This window comes from Ursus arctos, unplaced genomic scaffold (genome assembly GCF_023065955.2).
Source record: "Ursus arctos isolate Adak ecotype North America unplaced genomic scaffold, UrsArc2.0 scaffold_20, whole genome shotgun sequence".
In the NCBI taxonomy this organism is placed as follows: Eukaryota; Metazoa; Chordata; class Mammalia; order Carnivora; family Ursidae; genus Ursus; species Ursus arctos.
Window position 1 is genome coordinate 35,521,864 of NW_026622875.1, and position 18,185 is coordinate 35,540,048.

General features: G+C 37.4%; 1 protein-coding gene across 1 annotated transcript in view; it reads right to left on the bottom strand.

The window, feature by feature from the left end:
• Positions 1-18,185, bottom strand: part of EFHB (EF-hand domain family member B) — a 49,324-nt gene that overhangs the window by 24,839 nt on the left and 6,300 nt on the right. The window contains exons 2-5 of the mRNA XM_026496941.4: positions 6,851-6,913; positions 6,260-6,403; positions 5,393-5,573; positions 3,274-3,384 (exon numbers count right to left, since the gene is read on the bottom strand). Coding sequence (XP_026352726.2) covers positions 3,274-3,384; positions 5,393-5,573; positions 6,260-6,403; positions 6,851-6,913 — 499 coding nt within the window. The remainder of the gene's footprint in view (positions 1-3,273; positions 3,385-5,392; positions 5,574-6,259; positions 6,404-6,850; positions 6,914-18,185) is intronic.

Below are 18,185 nucleotides of genomic sequence, written 5' to 3' on the forward strand. Positions count from 1 at the left end.
GGATTGCACAGATTTGGCTACAGAGGACAAGCATTCTCCCATGTGAGCTGCGAGACTGGTCGGACAAGAGATCCTGTGTTAATACTTGATAAGTAAGTAGGGAAATGATGTAGGAGAGACACGTAAATGATGAAAAATGCAGGCCCCATTAATGTTACAGAAATCCTGAAGATCGGGGGAGGTACTGCAATGCTTTGGGACCCCAGCTGTCCCTTCCACGGTGCTAAGATCTGAGAGGCTGGTGTTTTGTACTTGCTCTCACCAAGATTTGGGGAGATCATCAGAACACTGCAACCCTCCCATTTCATTATAATCACTTAATCTCATATTAGAAACTGAAGCCTGAGAACCCAAAGGGAGGGCTTTATATTTAAGATCTAATACTGTACTTTTTTCAAGTCATGATATGGTGTTAATTTTTTATATCTGGATAAGAAAAGTAAGACTAAAACTAGAGATCAACTAAAAGGTTAAGAAACGATGGAGATTCAGCCTCACTAGTAACCCTAACAATGTAAATAAAAACAATAATGTGAAATCATAATTTGTCTCTCAGTTAAGTAAAAATAAAGAAGACTGGCAAAGCTCACTATTAAGGAGGACGTGGGAAAATGGAAATTCTAATATACTCTGGGTCTAAGGGCAAATTGGGGCAGCTATTCAGGTGGGTGGTTTGGCTCTAAGAGTAAATATTTCGAATGCTCATAAATCTAGGAATGTATCCTAAAAAAAATCACATTAACAAAGATATATAGGCAATGTATTTTGTAATACTGAAAAATACAATATAGATACTGACATGAAAAGGCAACTAAGGTATTTCATTAAATGGGGGGGAAGCAAATAGAACAATGTATATATAGTGGGGAAAAACACGTGTATATACTCATATATGAACACACAAAGAAAGGCATCTATGAAAGTATCACCTATGAAGACTGGGAATTATGACAGATTTTCTTTGTATTTTATAAAAGAAATATGTATTACTTATAATGACTAAAATTAAGTGTATTTAAAAGATGTTACATATTTATTGTTATTGAATGGTGCCCTTCACATAGTATTTTAAATAAAAAACCTTTAATGTATATAGCAGGTTCTCCAAAAGCATGGAGAATATTATCCCATTTAACTAAAGATAGATGGCTTAGTGCATGCAGGTTAGCAAGATATTCAATATATCAACTATAGTTATCTCTGGCTAATGGGATTTCCATGTTACATTTACTTTCTCTTTATTTTTTTTTAAATTAGTATGTATGTATGTATGTATGTGTGCATGTGTATTTGCTTTAATATTTATTTAAGTAAACTCTACCCCCAATGTAGGGCTCGAACTCACGACCTCGAGATCAAGAGTCACATGCTCTTCCAACTGAGCCAGCCAGACGCCCCCCCAATGTGGGGCTTGAACTTACATCCCCGATAGCAAGAGTTGCATGCTCTAACAACTGAGCCAGCCAGATGCCCAGCCCATTTTATCAAGATATTTAAATTCTCTACAAGTATTATGTATTTTTCTAATAAAAAATGAAGCTACTTTCATTATGAGAAAAAATAAGGACAACGTTAAAAAGATTGGATTCTGTCCCTTTTCAAGAGGCCAATGAGGATTCCATAAAAATCAGCAAATGAAGGTAACGTCAGTCATTTTATAGTCCATTAGAGTTCTTCTAAAAATAAAAAAAAATCTACACTGATTTTCCTCCAACTGCTAAATGCATATAAGATATCTAATTACAGGTTGTCTCTATATGTATATATATATATATGTATATATGTTTGAAAACAATTAAAAGACATTGGATTTGATTGTGCAATACATGCTAAACTTTTTCAGAAAATGAATAAAATATTTTCACAAGAGAGGGAGAGAGATAAGGAAGAATAAGGGAAGGGAGGACTAGAGGGAGGAGAGGAAGAAAAGGAGGGAGAGAATCAGGGAGGTAGATGGGGTATTAGTGACTGGTGACAGAGAAAAGGGAAGCAGCAGCAGTGTGAATGGGAGGGCAGAGATAATCTCAGGACTGGATGTGTTCAAGTGTAGGGGAAGCAGCAGAAATGGCCATGAAAGAAGAAAACGACAGGTTCCAGACAGTAGAGCAATCAGCATAGGAAACAGGCCCAGCTATGAGCAGAATGAGGAGGAAGAGCACAGAGAGGAGCTATGGTGTGAGAAGATGGAAAGGGAGGAGAAAAAGTAAAGAAGTAAGAGAAAGCAAGGATGAGAGGGGCCTTGCACTGCAGTGAAGGGCAAGTCTTGCTTCTAGCTAATAAGGATTGAGTTCACAAATCAATAACACACAACCCATTGGCTTTCTCAGGACATATATCAGAGTCTAATTCCCAGTCTTCTATTACATCAAGATTCCACTTAGCATCAACATGTCAACAATTAAGTTGTATTTCACAGCACTGTAAACATCTAATGCCTTTTAGTTGTGCTATAGAATAGTTCTAGTAATATGCTACATTAGACAAGATCATATAGTATAATAATAATTAACAATAAGAATAATAGTAATCGAGCCCCTACTATGTTCCAGGCACTATGGAAGCATTTTGCAGGCACTCACCTAATCCTCACAGTATATTATCCCCATTTAAGAGATTAGAATAGATAATGGTGGGGCACCTGGGTGGCTCAGTCCTTAAGTGTCTGCCTTCGGCCCAGAGCATGATCCCAGGGTCCTGGGATCAAGCCCTGCATGGGGATCCCTGCTCCACTGGGAGCCTGTTTGTTCCTCTTCCACTCCCCCTGCTTGTGTTTCCTCTCTCGCTGGCTGTCTCTCTCTCTCTCTCTCTCTGTGTCAAATAAATAAATAAATAAAATCTTTAAAAAAAAAAAAAGAATAGATAATGGTAAGATAAATAAAATATCCAAAGTCTAAAGAGAGTAAATCCTCAAGCAAGGATTTGAACCTATCCTATCTGATTCAAAAATTTGTGTACCGACCATTACCCAATCTAAGTACTTAGAATAATCCTGACATTTGAATAAGAACAGTATTTTTTAAGCCTGAAACTAACATGTAACATTTCTTAGATGTTTTTCCTTTTAATAATACATATATTTCTACATTTTATACAAAATGCCAAATATATGTGTTCTTAGCTATCAGGGTTTATGATGTTATAAATAAGTTATTATTTACTGATCACTTATTATATGCAAGGCATTGAACTTTACGCACATAATCTCCTTTATTCCTCTTCACAAACCTGAGAGTCCTATATCCTCAGGCCTATTTTACACAGGAAGACACTTACCCACATGATAATCATTGTGAGAAATAATATACAGATCATGTCCTTCCTTTCCTTCCTTAAATACTTCTTCATAGGGTTTTGGTGGATTCACTACATCTCTAGCAGATGATTCTAAAGGAAGAATTGATGAAATCAGTTTTAAGGCAACTTTCATCTATTTATAACATATTTAAATTGACTAGAACAAATGACAAATGAGGTATGCCAATGACATAAACTACATGCGCACTCTGAGAGAACACAAATGAAGATTTAGCAAGAAAGACAGGACACCGCTTACATGTTACTGTCCTAGGGATCCCCACTTGACCTGGCTCACTCCCTAGAATTCTAATAATATCAGAACTCTGTATTGGTTAACTATTTAGGTTTCCCTGAGCTGTATTCCAAGCCTGGTTAAATTCTGATTCTGAGACGCTCAGGACAATTTTGATTTTAGTCTTGCTTCCCAAGACATTCTAAGCAAATTTGAATCACAAGTGTTTCGGAAACCCTGATGCCCTGTGGTGACAGTTGTAGACTGAAGCATATACCCTAAGTCTGTTTTGATTTGAATATACCACCTTCAAAGTAGCCAAAAGTGCCAGGAAAATCACTGGAATCAGGAAGAAATTCTCCCTACTGATCCCAAACCTAGAGCAATTAAGATGTTTGTTTAATAGCTGCTTTCCCATGACTGGAGAGCCCCAGTTTTATATACAGTGAATTATTTTGTTTTTATTGTTTATATAATGATTTTTAAATATAATTCCATTCATAATTTCATTCTTCTCTTTCAACCTAACAACAGAGATTCAGATGTTTTCTTTCTGTTGTCTTCTGCCAAGAATTTGGGACTGTAAACAAATAGTTAAGAATACCAGAAAGTGGGTCAACTCAAATAATCCTATAAAGCAGTATTTTTTGTCTGATATATGAACTATTACACCTATGAATAGACAAATACACGTTCTGGAACATTCTTTCTATTATATATTTAAATGAGGTATACCTTGACAGAACTTTCATATTAAATGGTCTAATCCTAGATAGCAGTTACGATATAATTATTTTAACACTGTAATGCCATGTCTCCATAAATACAATTTTAAAATCCTATTATAAAGTAAAAAGATACACCATCTGCTCTAAAATACATTTTTTTCAAGTTTCAAACTTTAACTAATTTTAACTTTAGATCTGATGTGATCAAGTTGTAGACTTTGGAGATTTTGCATTCCAAGAGAGAGGCATAATTTATCTCCAGAGTGGGTGTTACTATGTTAAGGCATATAATCCAGTGGCCCTTTTGGTGAAAAAAAAAAAAAAAAGATAAGATTCCTGAGGTAGAGCCTTAATGGGTGCAGAAAAACAAAGAGAACCAAATTTCTTTGCAAGATAAAGAAAAATGGAAGTTGAGGTCTCCTGTGGTAAGACCCCTGGAGAGAGAGGCTAAGAAACATGAAAAAGAGAGGAGGAGATAAATAGGAAACAGGTGGAAGGAAAAGTACCCAACAACATGGCAGAAGGCTGGGGCTTCAGAAGAAACAATGGCCTGTGACCAATCCCATTATAAGTTGTTGTTTGTGAAAGATGCACTCTACTCCCTCTCATAATGAGAGTGAAGTTCTGCTCTGCACGCTGCCTGCATTTGGCATATGTGGTTAGACATTGTGGATCTGCATGGATGGAGTGCAGTACACAGCATTTGCCAAACTTATTTGTTCCGTGGTCTGCTTCATAAAGAGTTAAGAGTTATGAACACATCAGAAGCATTGGTGGAAATAAAACACACAAATGCATGTCCAGGGAGAAGGGATTGAGGACTTCATAGCTGGCTCAAATATCAACTTTCTTGACTCTTTCTCCTGTCCTTATACCATCTCTACTATATTCACTGAATCTGCTTCCCAAAAGCTAAATTTTTAGTGCCTTGGTACACATAAACTCTAAGGATTCTGGATCTGAGGATAATTTTTTTGCTATGATCCCTTCTTTCATTCTGAATCATTATTTAACTACCACCAAATGCCGTGTCAACAAGATATTTAATCCCATTTTCTAAGAAAACATTTCTTTTCCTTTTTTTTTTTTTTAAGTAGACATTTCACCATTCAACTCCCCATCACTTTTTTACTACCTCTGATGACTGTTGTCCCAAATGTCGTATTGAGTACATCCAGGCCTTTAGGTAATCCTGGCGTTTGATCATGAGATTTTCCTAGCGGTGCCGATTGATTGCTAAGATATACTGATTCCTTTTTATCTTTAATTATCTGTTGAAATGTTGTTAGAGGCTGTGGGTTGATCAATACCTTTGCCTAAAGAAATCATATAAAGCACAGATGTAACAACAAAAAAAACTGAAAACTGAAACTAATCAATAGCTGGAGAGAAGAAAATATGATTGTGGAAAACCATTTCGTTATCCTTGCCTTTGCTCATCTCTTCAAACTGAACTGTCAGCGCTGGAGCTATGAAGCTGAAACATTCCTACATGAACCTTCTCTGAGGCTCTAAGGTTTATAAGTAGAGCGCCTTGGTTACCTGACACAGATTCTAGAAAAGTGGGAATGACAAGTGTAAGAACCACACGATTGCCACAAGCTCTCTCCTGAGGTATAGATCAGGTCTTTGGAATCTAGATTGCCCAGTCAACACAGGTAACATTCAGCCCACTTCCCCCAAATTCTATACAAGCACTCTGCTGTGCCTCCAGGTGATATCACCCAGCGTTCATTCTCTCCATTCTCTAACAAAGCCTGACAGCGTTTCTCTTTACTCTGAGAAAATGGAAAGCAACTTGGCTTTTATTATCCAAGGTGAAAACATGTAGATTGTGGCTCAGACCATTAATTTCCCTAGTCTCTTGGTTGTTGCTGCTTGGATTTTGTCACTACTCAAGAGTGGGAAGGAAATTGGAACTGATGATTTCATTAATACCTCATTCATGCATTTTCACCTTAGTAAGTTAATAACGTACAGGGAAAAAAGGAAAAGAACTTACCGGGATCGAAATTTTAGATCTTATTCCATGTGTCAAGTTAGGAGCGATTTGGAGATCATTTGCTCTGCCATAAAATACTCTTTCAGCTCCAGCAGGTGGGTATCTATAGTTGAAAAATTTTTTTGCCTCAGGTGGAGTAATTAGCTACAGTGAGACAAGAAAATAGAAGTATTAAGTACAGTTTTTAAAGTATTAGCAGAATTAATCTATCCCAATCATTGAACACCATTGCATGAGTGTAGTAAGTACATGGGGAACTTCAGACCCAAATAATGAAACTTCCTAAAATGGGTTTTACAGAAATAAACGTCCTATTTTAAAAGTTATATTTAGAAAACAACCAGGAAGTACCCAGGTTAGAAAGCATACCATAAATGACTATTTTCTATAGAAATAAAAGGTATCTCCAATAGTTTTTGTAAAGCTAGAAATCGTAAGCCTAGAGTTTTCACTTCTTGAACAAAATCAATAGAAGACCTCAAAATGCAGTAAAGAATCAAAATTGACCACATTAAGTTTATACAACTTTCTTAAGGAATGTTGAGAGTTGTCTATGTTAGGTTTACAAAAATGTGTATTAAAAATGCTCACCCTGGGAAGTTTTTCAGTCAAACAGGTTGCAACTCTGTGTCCAACAGGAATAACTTTTCCAGCCTAAGGGGGGACAAAAAACAAATAGTTGGTCATTGTCAGGATAGAGGGGGAGCATTTTGAAGAATGGCATTTATTTCTCATTTGGTCTATGCTTCTAATGCTACAAAGTTACTTTCAACTACTTAACACAATTAAGAAAGAAACGCAATACAGCAAATCTAAAATAATCCTGATTTATAATATAAATATTAAATGCTAAATATATATAAGTATACCTTTTTTTCAGTGCTAGCATTGTCAGTGATTCCATCCAGTTATGGCATCTCTGACATGCTGAGGGAGTCAACTCTCAGAAACAATGTTTAATTATCAGTTGTACTGATACAACTGATAATGGCTGCATTGGATGACAGGCTCATGGAGGGTGAATCAGATTAAAACAGGCCACCAACAAGCCCATTAAAAATCCCTAGACTTTTAGAAACTCCCTCTTCAGAGCTTTGTACTATCTTTTGATAATCCGCTTTGCTGGCCACCACTCTTCATCTGGTCTACCTCTTCATTCTTTGAAGCAGCGTGACCATGAACCTCGGGCACTGAAGCAGAAGACAATCCTGAAACACCAGTAATTGCACTACTAGGTATTTATCCAAAGGATATAAACATAGTGATTCAAAAGGGCACATGCACCCCCATGTTTATAGCAGCAATGTCTACAATAGCCAAGATATGGAAAGAGCCCAGATGCCCATTGACAGATGAATGGATAAAGAAGATGTTACATATATAATGGAATATTACTCAGCCATCAAAAAGAATGAAATCTTGCCTTTTGCAACAACGTGGATAGAACTAGAGGGTATTATGCTAAGCAAAATAAGTCAGAGAAGGACAAATACCATATGATTTCACTCATGTGGAATTTAAGAAACAAAACAAACAGGGGAAGGGAAGGAAAAATAAAATAAGATTAAAATTGAGAGGGAGGCAAACCATAAGTGATGCTGAACTCTAGGATACAAAGGGGAGGTGGATGGGGGGAAGGGATAATTGGGTGATGGGCATTAAGGAGGGCACTTGATGTAATGAGCACTGGGTGTTACATGCAACTGATGAATCACTAAATTCTACCCCTGAAACTAATAAAACAGTATATGTTAACTAAATCGAATTTAAATAAATTTTTTTTTAAAACCCTGAGAGCCAAACAAAAAAATAAAATAGGGCTCCTGGGTGGCTCAGTTGGTTGAGCGTGTGCCTTCGGCTTGGGTCATGATCCCAGGGTCCTGGGATCAAGTCCCATGTCAGGGACCCTAATCTGCAGGGAGTCTGCTTCTCCCTCTAACCCTCCCCCCACTCATTCTCTCAATTTCTCTCTCAAATAAAAAAAATAATAATAATAAAATATTTTAATTAATTAATTAACATAATTAAAAAAATTAAAAACTGAGAGAGCAAAAAAAACTTCCCATAATGAGTGTTTTGGGTCTTTGGAGGAGCATGGAGGAATCAGGAGGATGAAGAAAAGCACAGAGACTGACCATTGGGGGGCAATGGATGAATGTGTAGATGTTGGCAGGGGGATGGATAGACTAAATAAATGGATGGCTGGATAAAAATATAGACACATGAGGTGCCTGGGTGGCACAGTCAGTTAAGTGTCCAACTCTTGGTTTGTGCTCAGATGGTGATCGCAGGGTTGTGAGATTCAGCCCCACATTGGGCTCTGCACTCAGCCTGGAGTCAGCTTAAGATTCTCTCTCCCTCTCCCTTTGGTCCTCCCCCACCCTGTGCTCACTCTCTCACTCTCTAAAATAAATAAACCTCTTAAAAATATATAAATAGACACATGGATATAGGTACGGTTGTGAAATCTTTTTATTATGTTGAGTGTTGAATGCAGAATTACTCTTAGGGGGAGAACTATCAAGGTTTAAGAAAGTATCTTGATAAACATCTCCAGATATAAAAGAGGAAGCCCACAGACATGACCAGACAGAGAATTTAATTGCTTTGCTAAAAAATAGGAAAAAATATGAACTGTTGATGGGCTAGACTAAGGAAGGAAGCCTTAAAGGAAACAACAGATAACACTGAGGAGAAGGTGGGAGGAGGAAAAGATCTTGCAGAAAGCGAGACACCAGGAGGCACAAGACAAGAAATCAGCCAGTGAGAAGCAGTCCAGTTTTAATGCCAAATCTTAAGTAAATTTTATTCATACAACTACATTATGTGAAAAAACCTTGGGTAAAAAAGGAAAGGGACTGTGTTGTAAATTGGGCTAAAGCAGAGTACAGAAAAAGGAGAAGAGATACAAGTGATTTTTAACTCAGCTAAAAATTGTAAGAAATCTCAGAGATATAAAGGACCATAAAGTCTCTCCTGCTATACCTGTTATGGGAGCTCCTGCCACTTTTAAATATTCAACGAAAAGATGGCCTCATTAGGCTGAAGAACATGGGGATACTCAGGCAGCTGCTTATGTGGGTGATAGGGAGATAGAGGGAAGAATGGATTTACTGATGGATCAGTCAGTCTGTAGACTGATAAATAATTCTACTTGGACCTCATCAGCTTTCCTTCCAAGTATTTGACAGTAGATATTCTAGGTTTTCATCATTGTAAACATTTTTTGGACAGAAGTGCCCTGGGTATTCCTCATAGAGTTGCTCACATGAAAAACAATTTGACTACAAATCGGTGGCTGTGAGTAGGTTGATGTCCTCATGCCATTTGACTGGGGACACAAAAATGAAAGCCATTACGTCTGATTTCTATCTACAGTGTTACAATATGTCTGACAACTCTCCTCCACCCCACCTCAGTCATGTCTTTTTACTTTAGTTGTTCTCAAGGATACCTGTTCACCAATTTGAGGTATGAAGGGTAGCAGAATAAGGATTATTGTGAGCTGATTATTCTAAGAAACAGAAGATGAGAAAGAAGCACTGAAAAAAAGAGAATTTACCCTTTCATAAGGGATATTTACATTTTACAAAGGAAATCATTTGTAAAGGTGTCTCCCTCTCTGTACCAGGAAGAAAAGGATGACTCTAAGTCTCCAGTCTTATCAATGGAGAAGCACTGACTTAAATCTGCATAACAAATTTTACCCTTGTTTACCATGTTTTTCCTGGCAACCTCCCATAATTGGACTTCCCTTTGCCCCAACATCTTTTGTCTTTAACTTAAGAGGTATTTAAGGAGGTGGCTTGGGCCATCTTGGGGAGTATATCCCAAGTATGCATGAGGTACACATATTTAAAAAGTTCTGTTTGTTTTTCACTTGCTAACCTGTCTTTTATGACAGAGGGTCTCAACCAAGACCTCAGAAGGGTAGGGAGAAAATTATTTTTCCTCCCCTATAGTTTCTCCACCAAGACCCACAACACAAATATGGTTTTTTTCTTCATAGCCTACACTTTGAACCTGGCTATCCCAAACATACTCTCCAAGCTTGGTGAAAATTTGTCATGTCATTTTTCATGTGGTCCACTAAGAGGCAAACAATGCAATTGTGTTTTATTTATATAGACATAAATTAAACACACTATTATAATAGTGAAACAGTTAAATAAATTATGGTATCTTAAAATTATATACTATTATAAAATCATTTAAAATGATGTATATAAATCATTTTGAATAGTCTAAAAATGTTCATGACATAACGGGAATTAAAACAAAGATGTAAATTTGCATCATACAAATACACAGAATCACATCTCTATATGCAGCAGTACGCACAGAACACACAGACAAAAAGTTGCTAGTTGTGATTCTACTTGAGAGGTCAGATTACAAGTGACTTATTTTCTTCTTTGTACTGTTCTCAATATTTTATTACCATGTATTGCTCTTTTATAAAGCAAAAGAAAGCAATAAAAGGTTACCAAAAAGTCTATAACTAACATCAACTAGAAGAAAAACAGCGGCAAGAGCACTAGAAACTAAAAATCCTGAGTACATCCAGATCCAAGACAGAATTTAGGAGCAGCTTTAATGGACACCTTGAGTTCTACTTCTGAACTCTGAAAAGTAGCCTAGGATTATCCTAATGACCTCCCTAACCTGAGAAGAACAATGATCTTCCTGGAGACTTTCTGTTGCCGCAGGGGTGTGTGTGTGTGTGTGTGTGTGTGTGTGTGTGTGTGTGTGTGTGTATCCAGCCAAGAAAAATAAATAAACATTAAGTGTAACCCTATCCCCTAACAAGCCATAAAACACACTCTCTAGTACTGTGAACTCCTAACAGGGACCTCTTCTTGCACCACCACGGATGGGTAGAGCTCCTTAGCACCGTTTCCCAAACTTTAGTCCCATGAACATTTACAGTTAATGGATATATTTCTTTAAATTCTGCTGGCAAAAACTTGGGAAATGCTGGATTACTAAAGTACATTTTAAATCTCAAAAGGAAGAATCATTTAGTGATTTCCCGTTATTTTGACCTTGGAGGTTTTATTTATCTGTGACGCTAAACTAACCCTGCATGAAAAGCCATATAGAAACCCCAGCTGGAGTTTCGTTTTTCTCAGTGTTTCTACTACTGACTTCATTTATAAAAATAAAAATCATATTTTCCAAGGTTGGCAATCAAAGAAAAATCTCCAAATAGGTAAGACAATGGGTTTTTGATAACACAAATCTTGTCCTCTTTTTCTTAAAGATTTCTTTCCAATTATTATTTCTCAACCACAGATTGATTTTAGAAGAAGAGGTGCTGTACCCTTAATTCTTGGGTTCCAACCTTACGTTAATGCCCCACAATATAACTAAAGCCAGCCTGGAATAAACACTTTAATAATTACTAGTAGATTTTTCTAAGGAGAGAGAGAGGAAGATAAAGTCTCAAACCCAGGGAAGAAAAATGAAAACAGTTTTACAAGATATATTCATCTACAACTTTGGGGTTCCTGCAGCAAGGACTCCCTACCTGATTTATCACTCACCTCCATATAGTATTGTTTTGGCACCTATCACCCAGAAGGATGAGCCCATGCACCCTCAAGTTCAAGTCAAACATTTATACATGATACAGATGCATCTTGTCGGGTTCAGAAGTGTTAGAAGAATGAATGGCTGTTGTTATTTTCTTTCTTTTTTTCCAAATTAACTTTTGTCTAAGTAATACATGTTCTTTGTTCAAAAATCAAAGAGTTGTAATAAAAAACAGCATTTCCCTGCCCCATTTGTACCTAGTCCTACTTTCTAGAGCCAACTGTCTTCTATACTTTCAGCCATTTCTTCTGATATTTATCTTCACATTTCTAAACCCTTATACTGCTATATATTGATTACTTTTAGACAATACTGCTACCTTTTATGGTGGAGAAGGTTGTAGCTCTCTTACACCATCACTACTCCCCCTCTCTCATCTTCAATACGTATACATCACACTTTTTGATAAAGCCAATGGTGTTTATATTATCATAACTGTTCCCTGTTGAACTAAGAAGGTATATCATATATTTATTATGTTATGTTATATTATTTTTTCCTAATCATTAGTTTTGCATTTGCATTTTTTGTTTTTTAATGTGTTTATTTCTAAATTTTTCCAAATGCTCCAAATGATCTCAAGTTTCTACAGTGTTTTGTTTGTTTGTTTGTTTGTTTGTTTTTTAATAAACTCTCCTATAACCCTTCCTCCTCTTGCTTTAATCTTAGCTGGCTGCTTTTAGGTCTGGTGCAGAGCTCTTGTCCTGGGAATTTTTCTTTTGCCGTTCTTCAGAGCTAGATTGCCCGTTCCCTAAATCCCAACTATTCCTCCTTTGGGTTTATACCCCCATTTCACTGAAGTAAATTCTTTAGTCATTTCCCAAGAAAGAATGCATAAAAAGCCAACTTCTGATTCCTCGCATCTTTGGGGAAAAAAAAAAATCCAGGCTCAAAATGGAGCCACTTCTGCTTAGCCCCCTGTCTGCAAACTAGGACTTGATACCTAACCTAATTGCAGTCTCAGCCGTTCCCAGGAATGGAATTTTAAATCAATCAGTCTGGAATTTCCTGATCAACACTACTGAGGTCATCTGCTTGATAGACCCCACCCTTTCCCAAAGAAAGGTGACCTTGCCTGTAATAATCCTTTCTCTTTATTAATGACTTCCTCGTCCCACCCCCCCTTCTGCTTATAAAAACCTTCCATTTTGCACAGCTCCTCGGGAGCTCTTTTCCACTTACGAAAGGGGATGCTGATTAGTTCATGGATTATTGAAAAAAGCCCATTAGATCTCCAAATTTACTCAGCCGATTTTTTTTTAACAGATTCCTGAAAATATCTTTATTCTATCCTTATTTTTGGTTAATAGTCTAGCTAGGTATAAAATACAAAGTAGCAAATACTTTTCTCAATTTTGAAGGCATTATCCACCGTCCCTTAAGAGGTGGTCTGCGGGGTGCCTGGATGGCTCAGTCAAATAAGTATCTGCCTTCAGCTCAGGATCAGATCATGACCCCAGGGTCCTGGGATCAAGCCCCTTGTCAGGCTCTCTGCTCAGTGGGGAGCCTGCTTCTCTCTTTCCCTCTACCTACTGCTCCACCTGCTTGCTCTGTCAAATAAATAAATAAAATCTAAAAAAAAAAAAAAGTGGTCTGGGGCACCAAGCTGGCTCAGTTACTGGAGCATGCAACTCTTGATCTTAGGGTTGTGAGTTCAAGGCCCACAGTGGGCAAAGAGATTATTAAAAAAAAAAAAAAATTGGTCTTGCTCTTTAGAAGTCTAATGCAGTTCTGAATGTTGCTCCATTGTATGTGACTTTTTTCCCCTGTGTAAGTATTTAGAATCATCTCTATATCCCCGGTTTTCAGAAATTTCACAACAATGATCCATGGTATGGGTCATCTTCCCTTCATTTGGAATTAACTCCTTGCAATCTTGATTTGTATCCTAAATCCAAATAAATTTTGCTGTTTCTTTGAGAATTTTCTCTACTTCATTTTATGTATTCTCTCTTTTCAGACCTGCTTTTAATCAAATGTATCTGAATATTTCTAATCTTTGTTTTAATGTCTGGGAAATGTCTTTGATTTCATCCTCCCGATTTAGTTAGACTATATTTAGTTCTGAAAAGTTCTGTCCTTTTAAAAGTTGCCATCTTGTTTTATGGATGCCACATCTTATATCTCTCATCTTTTTTGTTTACATTTTCCTCTGCTCCCTCTATGTTTGTATGTTTCCTGTTAGCTTGTTTTGGCCCCTTGCTTTCAAGCTGGAGTCTGATCATTATGTTAAAAAGTTAGGCACTACAAAGATGATTAGTAGCTCTGTGTGTGTTTTGCAGGACTTGAGTCTTGGGTTTTCTTATAAGGTGATCAGATGATGAGGCAGCCTTTATTTTGGTGGAATCCCCAGCGTCATTTTTTCCCCCTCTTGACTATTCAGAATTTCCAGAGAATAGTAATAATGGTAATAGTAGTTGACAATTATAGAGCACATAGCAATGTAAGTATTTTATATGTATTAATTCATTTAGTACTCAATGATTTCCACAAAGTAGGTGTTTTTACCACCATCTCCATTGTAAGCAAAATGAGGCACAGAGAGGTTGAGTGGCAGAATTACATGGCTTAATATACTGGCACATATCTGAACCCAAGCAGGCTGGCTTTCAAATCTCTACCCTTACGCATGATCCTCCGTTGCTTCTATGCACTGCGTACTGGTGAGAGGGCTGGCTTTCCTCTTGGCTGCTGGCCCTCCAGGGGCCCATTAGGAGAGGAAGCTAGAGAAACCACATTACAGAAAGTACACTTTTACTTATTAATGTCCCATTTCAGCATGGACCCATACCCCTGACTTATCTTGGCCTTGGCATCTTTGACTATAAAAACTGCCTTGGGAAAATAAATCCACAGATTTGGTGGAAAGGAGTATCTGCTGGTGCAGAGAGGTAGGGAGTCTGGGTAGCATAGGATGGAAAAGTAGAACTAGAAACCAAACTGTGCTGAATATGAACTTTCAACTGATCTTTTGACTTTCAGATCCAAGCTTTATTACAATTTGTTCCAAGGGCTAAGCTTCTCAGGGATTATTCCAGGCAAACTAGATCATATATGGTGGAAATTACCACCCGATTCCCCTCAAATTTCATTTTCTTCTGTGCTGCAAAATCAGTTGCCATATCTCCATTTCCTCTTTTCTAAAGTTCATTGAAATTTCTTAACTGTTGTCTCTCTTCTCTATTATACTTTTCCTTATGGTTTATTATCTTTAAAAAAAACTATTCCAGGCATCAAAAATCAGAAAATTAGCATTGATATATTATTAGTGTCTAATTTACGGACACCATTCAAATTTTACCAGTTGCTCCAATATTGTCCTTTATAACAAAAGGAACAAACCCAAGATCACAGTGTGATTGTTTGGTTCCTCTGAGCAGCAGATATCATGTTTAGACATATAAAAGATTTATTAGGGAAAACACCTGTGAAAGATAATGGGGGAGGAGTGAGTAGGGAGAACTTTCAGACTATGATGCCTCTGAAAGGAGAGAGAGAGGAAGTATTAAGAAGGAAGAGCTTAAAGGGCACCTGGGTGGCTTGGTTGGCTGAGTGACTGACTCTTGATTTCCGCTCAGATCATGGTCTCGGGATCAACGCCTGTGTCTGGCTCAGCAGAGTCTGCTTATGATTCTCTCTCTCTTTCCCTCTTCCTCTGCTCCTCTTCCAGCTCACACACTCATGCGCTAGCAACGCTCACTCTTTCTCTTTCTCTCGCTCAAATAAATAAATAAATAAATAAAATCTTTAAAAAGAAGGAGGAAGAGGAGGTGGAAGAGCTTCAGACTACCTCACAGTTGTGAGAAAATTTTGGCCAGGCCAATGAGTGGTCTCTAAGTTTCCCATTAAAGAAATCCTGTTGGGTAAAAAGAGTCCAGTCCTGGGATCCCTGCCATGCTCCATCACTGGGAGCATCAATGCTGCAATAGCTTCGTGGGGGCAGCAGGAGGAGGCTATCAGTCGGCCATGCTCCCCACAGCAGGTCCCTTTGAAGGGACATATGAGCCAGGCACCTCCATAGCCACCACATCTGCATACACTTAGTTGTCACGTCTCTCTTGTCTTGGTCAGTTAGGAACAGTGCCTAATATTTCCTTGTCTTTCGTGACCCTGACATTTTTTGAGGACAGGCCAGTTATTTTATAAAATGTCCCTCAGTTTAGGTTACTAGTGTTTTCTTATGATTAAAGTTATACATTTTTGTCAGGGATATCACAGAAACAATTCTGTGTTCTTCTGTTGGGAAGGACTCACTGTTAATCTGTCCTATTACTGATAATGTTAAATTTAGTCACTAAATGAAGGTGATGTCTTCTAGGTTTCTCTTCCGTAAAGTTATTTTTCCTTTGAATTAATAATTATTCTATGTAAATATCTAGCTCCTCACCAAACTTTCACCTACTGTTTCATATCCATTGATTACTCTTGCTTAAATCATCACTACTGTGATGATTGCCAAATGGTGACTTTCTGATTCCATCATTCCATCGACATTTATTAATTAGCATTATACTACAAGGAAGCTTTCTTTTCTTGTTATTTATTCAACTGTTCATGTATTTACCTCAGTCTGGGCTTGTGAATATCTATTTTACTCAATGGCAATTTTATTCAATGCCCCAAATATAACAGTTTGGTCCACTAACAGCTCTTTCAAGCTTATTTCTGTGACCCTTTGACACATCTGCATTATTCTTTGAGAATTTTCTTGTTTTTGGTTCTTAAAGGTGTTCCAAGTTCATATTGTAGTGCACCAACCCTAGAGTCAGCCATTCCTCTGGAGTCCTGATTCCTTTTAATACAGAATGGTATTCAAAAATCAAGATCTGGTTTTGGTGTGCTCATTGCTACCAGATAAACATGGCTTCTAGGTCCTCTTAGAGGATAGAGGTAAGAAATGTGTGTATATATACACACCCCCACATACTAGCATCTATATCAATTTTATAATATTCTGTTTTGTTAAATACATGTAGATATAGATATGGATTTACATATGAATATATATATGGTATATATATATGTATATATATGTATATATATAGTATATATATATGTGTGTATATATATATAGTATATATATACGTATATATATATATACCATGAGTTCCCACCAATACCTCCAATTACAATCCAATACAACAAGATTCCTTCTATCCTTCTCCTTTTCTTTTTGGTAACTTTTTTCTCTATCAGTGAGAAACCTGGCTCCTATTTTTCTCAATATATCCACTTATCTTCTCAGGACCTCTGTATGCAACCAAATGCCAACTGCACTGACCACCTCCTCACTCAGCCTCCCCCTTTCTCAGTTCCTAATTATACCAGTTCAGCCTCATTTGGCCACCTCCTCAGTCACTCTCCACTGTTTTAGCTTTCAGTGACCATCTCATCATGTGACTGGTTCCAAAGATTCAAGTCAACTCAGGAAGTTGATACGAGACATTTTTAACTACTGAAGACCCTCTGACCCATAATCATCATGCCACCTTCCTCTTGCCAAATTCAGTGTGGGCTAGCATAATGGTCCCATCTCTCCCACTGGGCCTTGGTCAAGATCACTCTGTTTTACCCACAGATATCCTTAATTCTGAATATCTTGGAGAAAAGTTAGGAGTGATAACATCAATTTCTTTCTGCTCAGAAGGCCCTGAACCCAATATGCAAATGATACCACCCACTTCTTAGAATTCTGCAGACATTGGTTCTTTGCGAATTCTGACAAAAATGAGTATTTTCCCCAAATAGCTATGAAGTACTCTTAGTGAATGAGAAAAAATAAGGCACCCCCATTACATGACATTTATCAATTATAAAATCATTTGTCTATTGGTCTCAGGTTCCTTGAAAGCAAGCATCTTTGTGGTTGCAATGCCTAACATACTGTCCAGTCACTGTAGACACTATAATTTTTTTAATCTTTATTTGAACCTCTCCTTTCTTTTTCCCTTTTGTACCTCAGGGCTCAATACTGTTTACCAATGCACTTTGTAAGGTTCAGTTGTCCTAATAACTCAGTATTTCTGCCATAGTCAGTGCATTAATGGTTATCAAGGGACAGTCTCAGGATGTCTTGGAGAAATAACCATTATAGAGATTTTGATCTCTACCAGAGTGCTTTCTAAGAGACAAGAGTCCTTCCATGGGCTACACGGAGATGATCTCTATTTACCAGTACCTTTTTAATTCTTGAAGGACACTCTAAAAATCTCTCTGCAGGCGACCATTTCTTGGAAACTTTTCCTGAATACAGGTCCTTGTGCTACACCAATGACTGTTTTACTGGATGGACTAGAAGGTTTAATGGGGGTCTCATAAATCCATCAGAGCA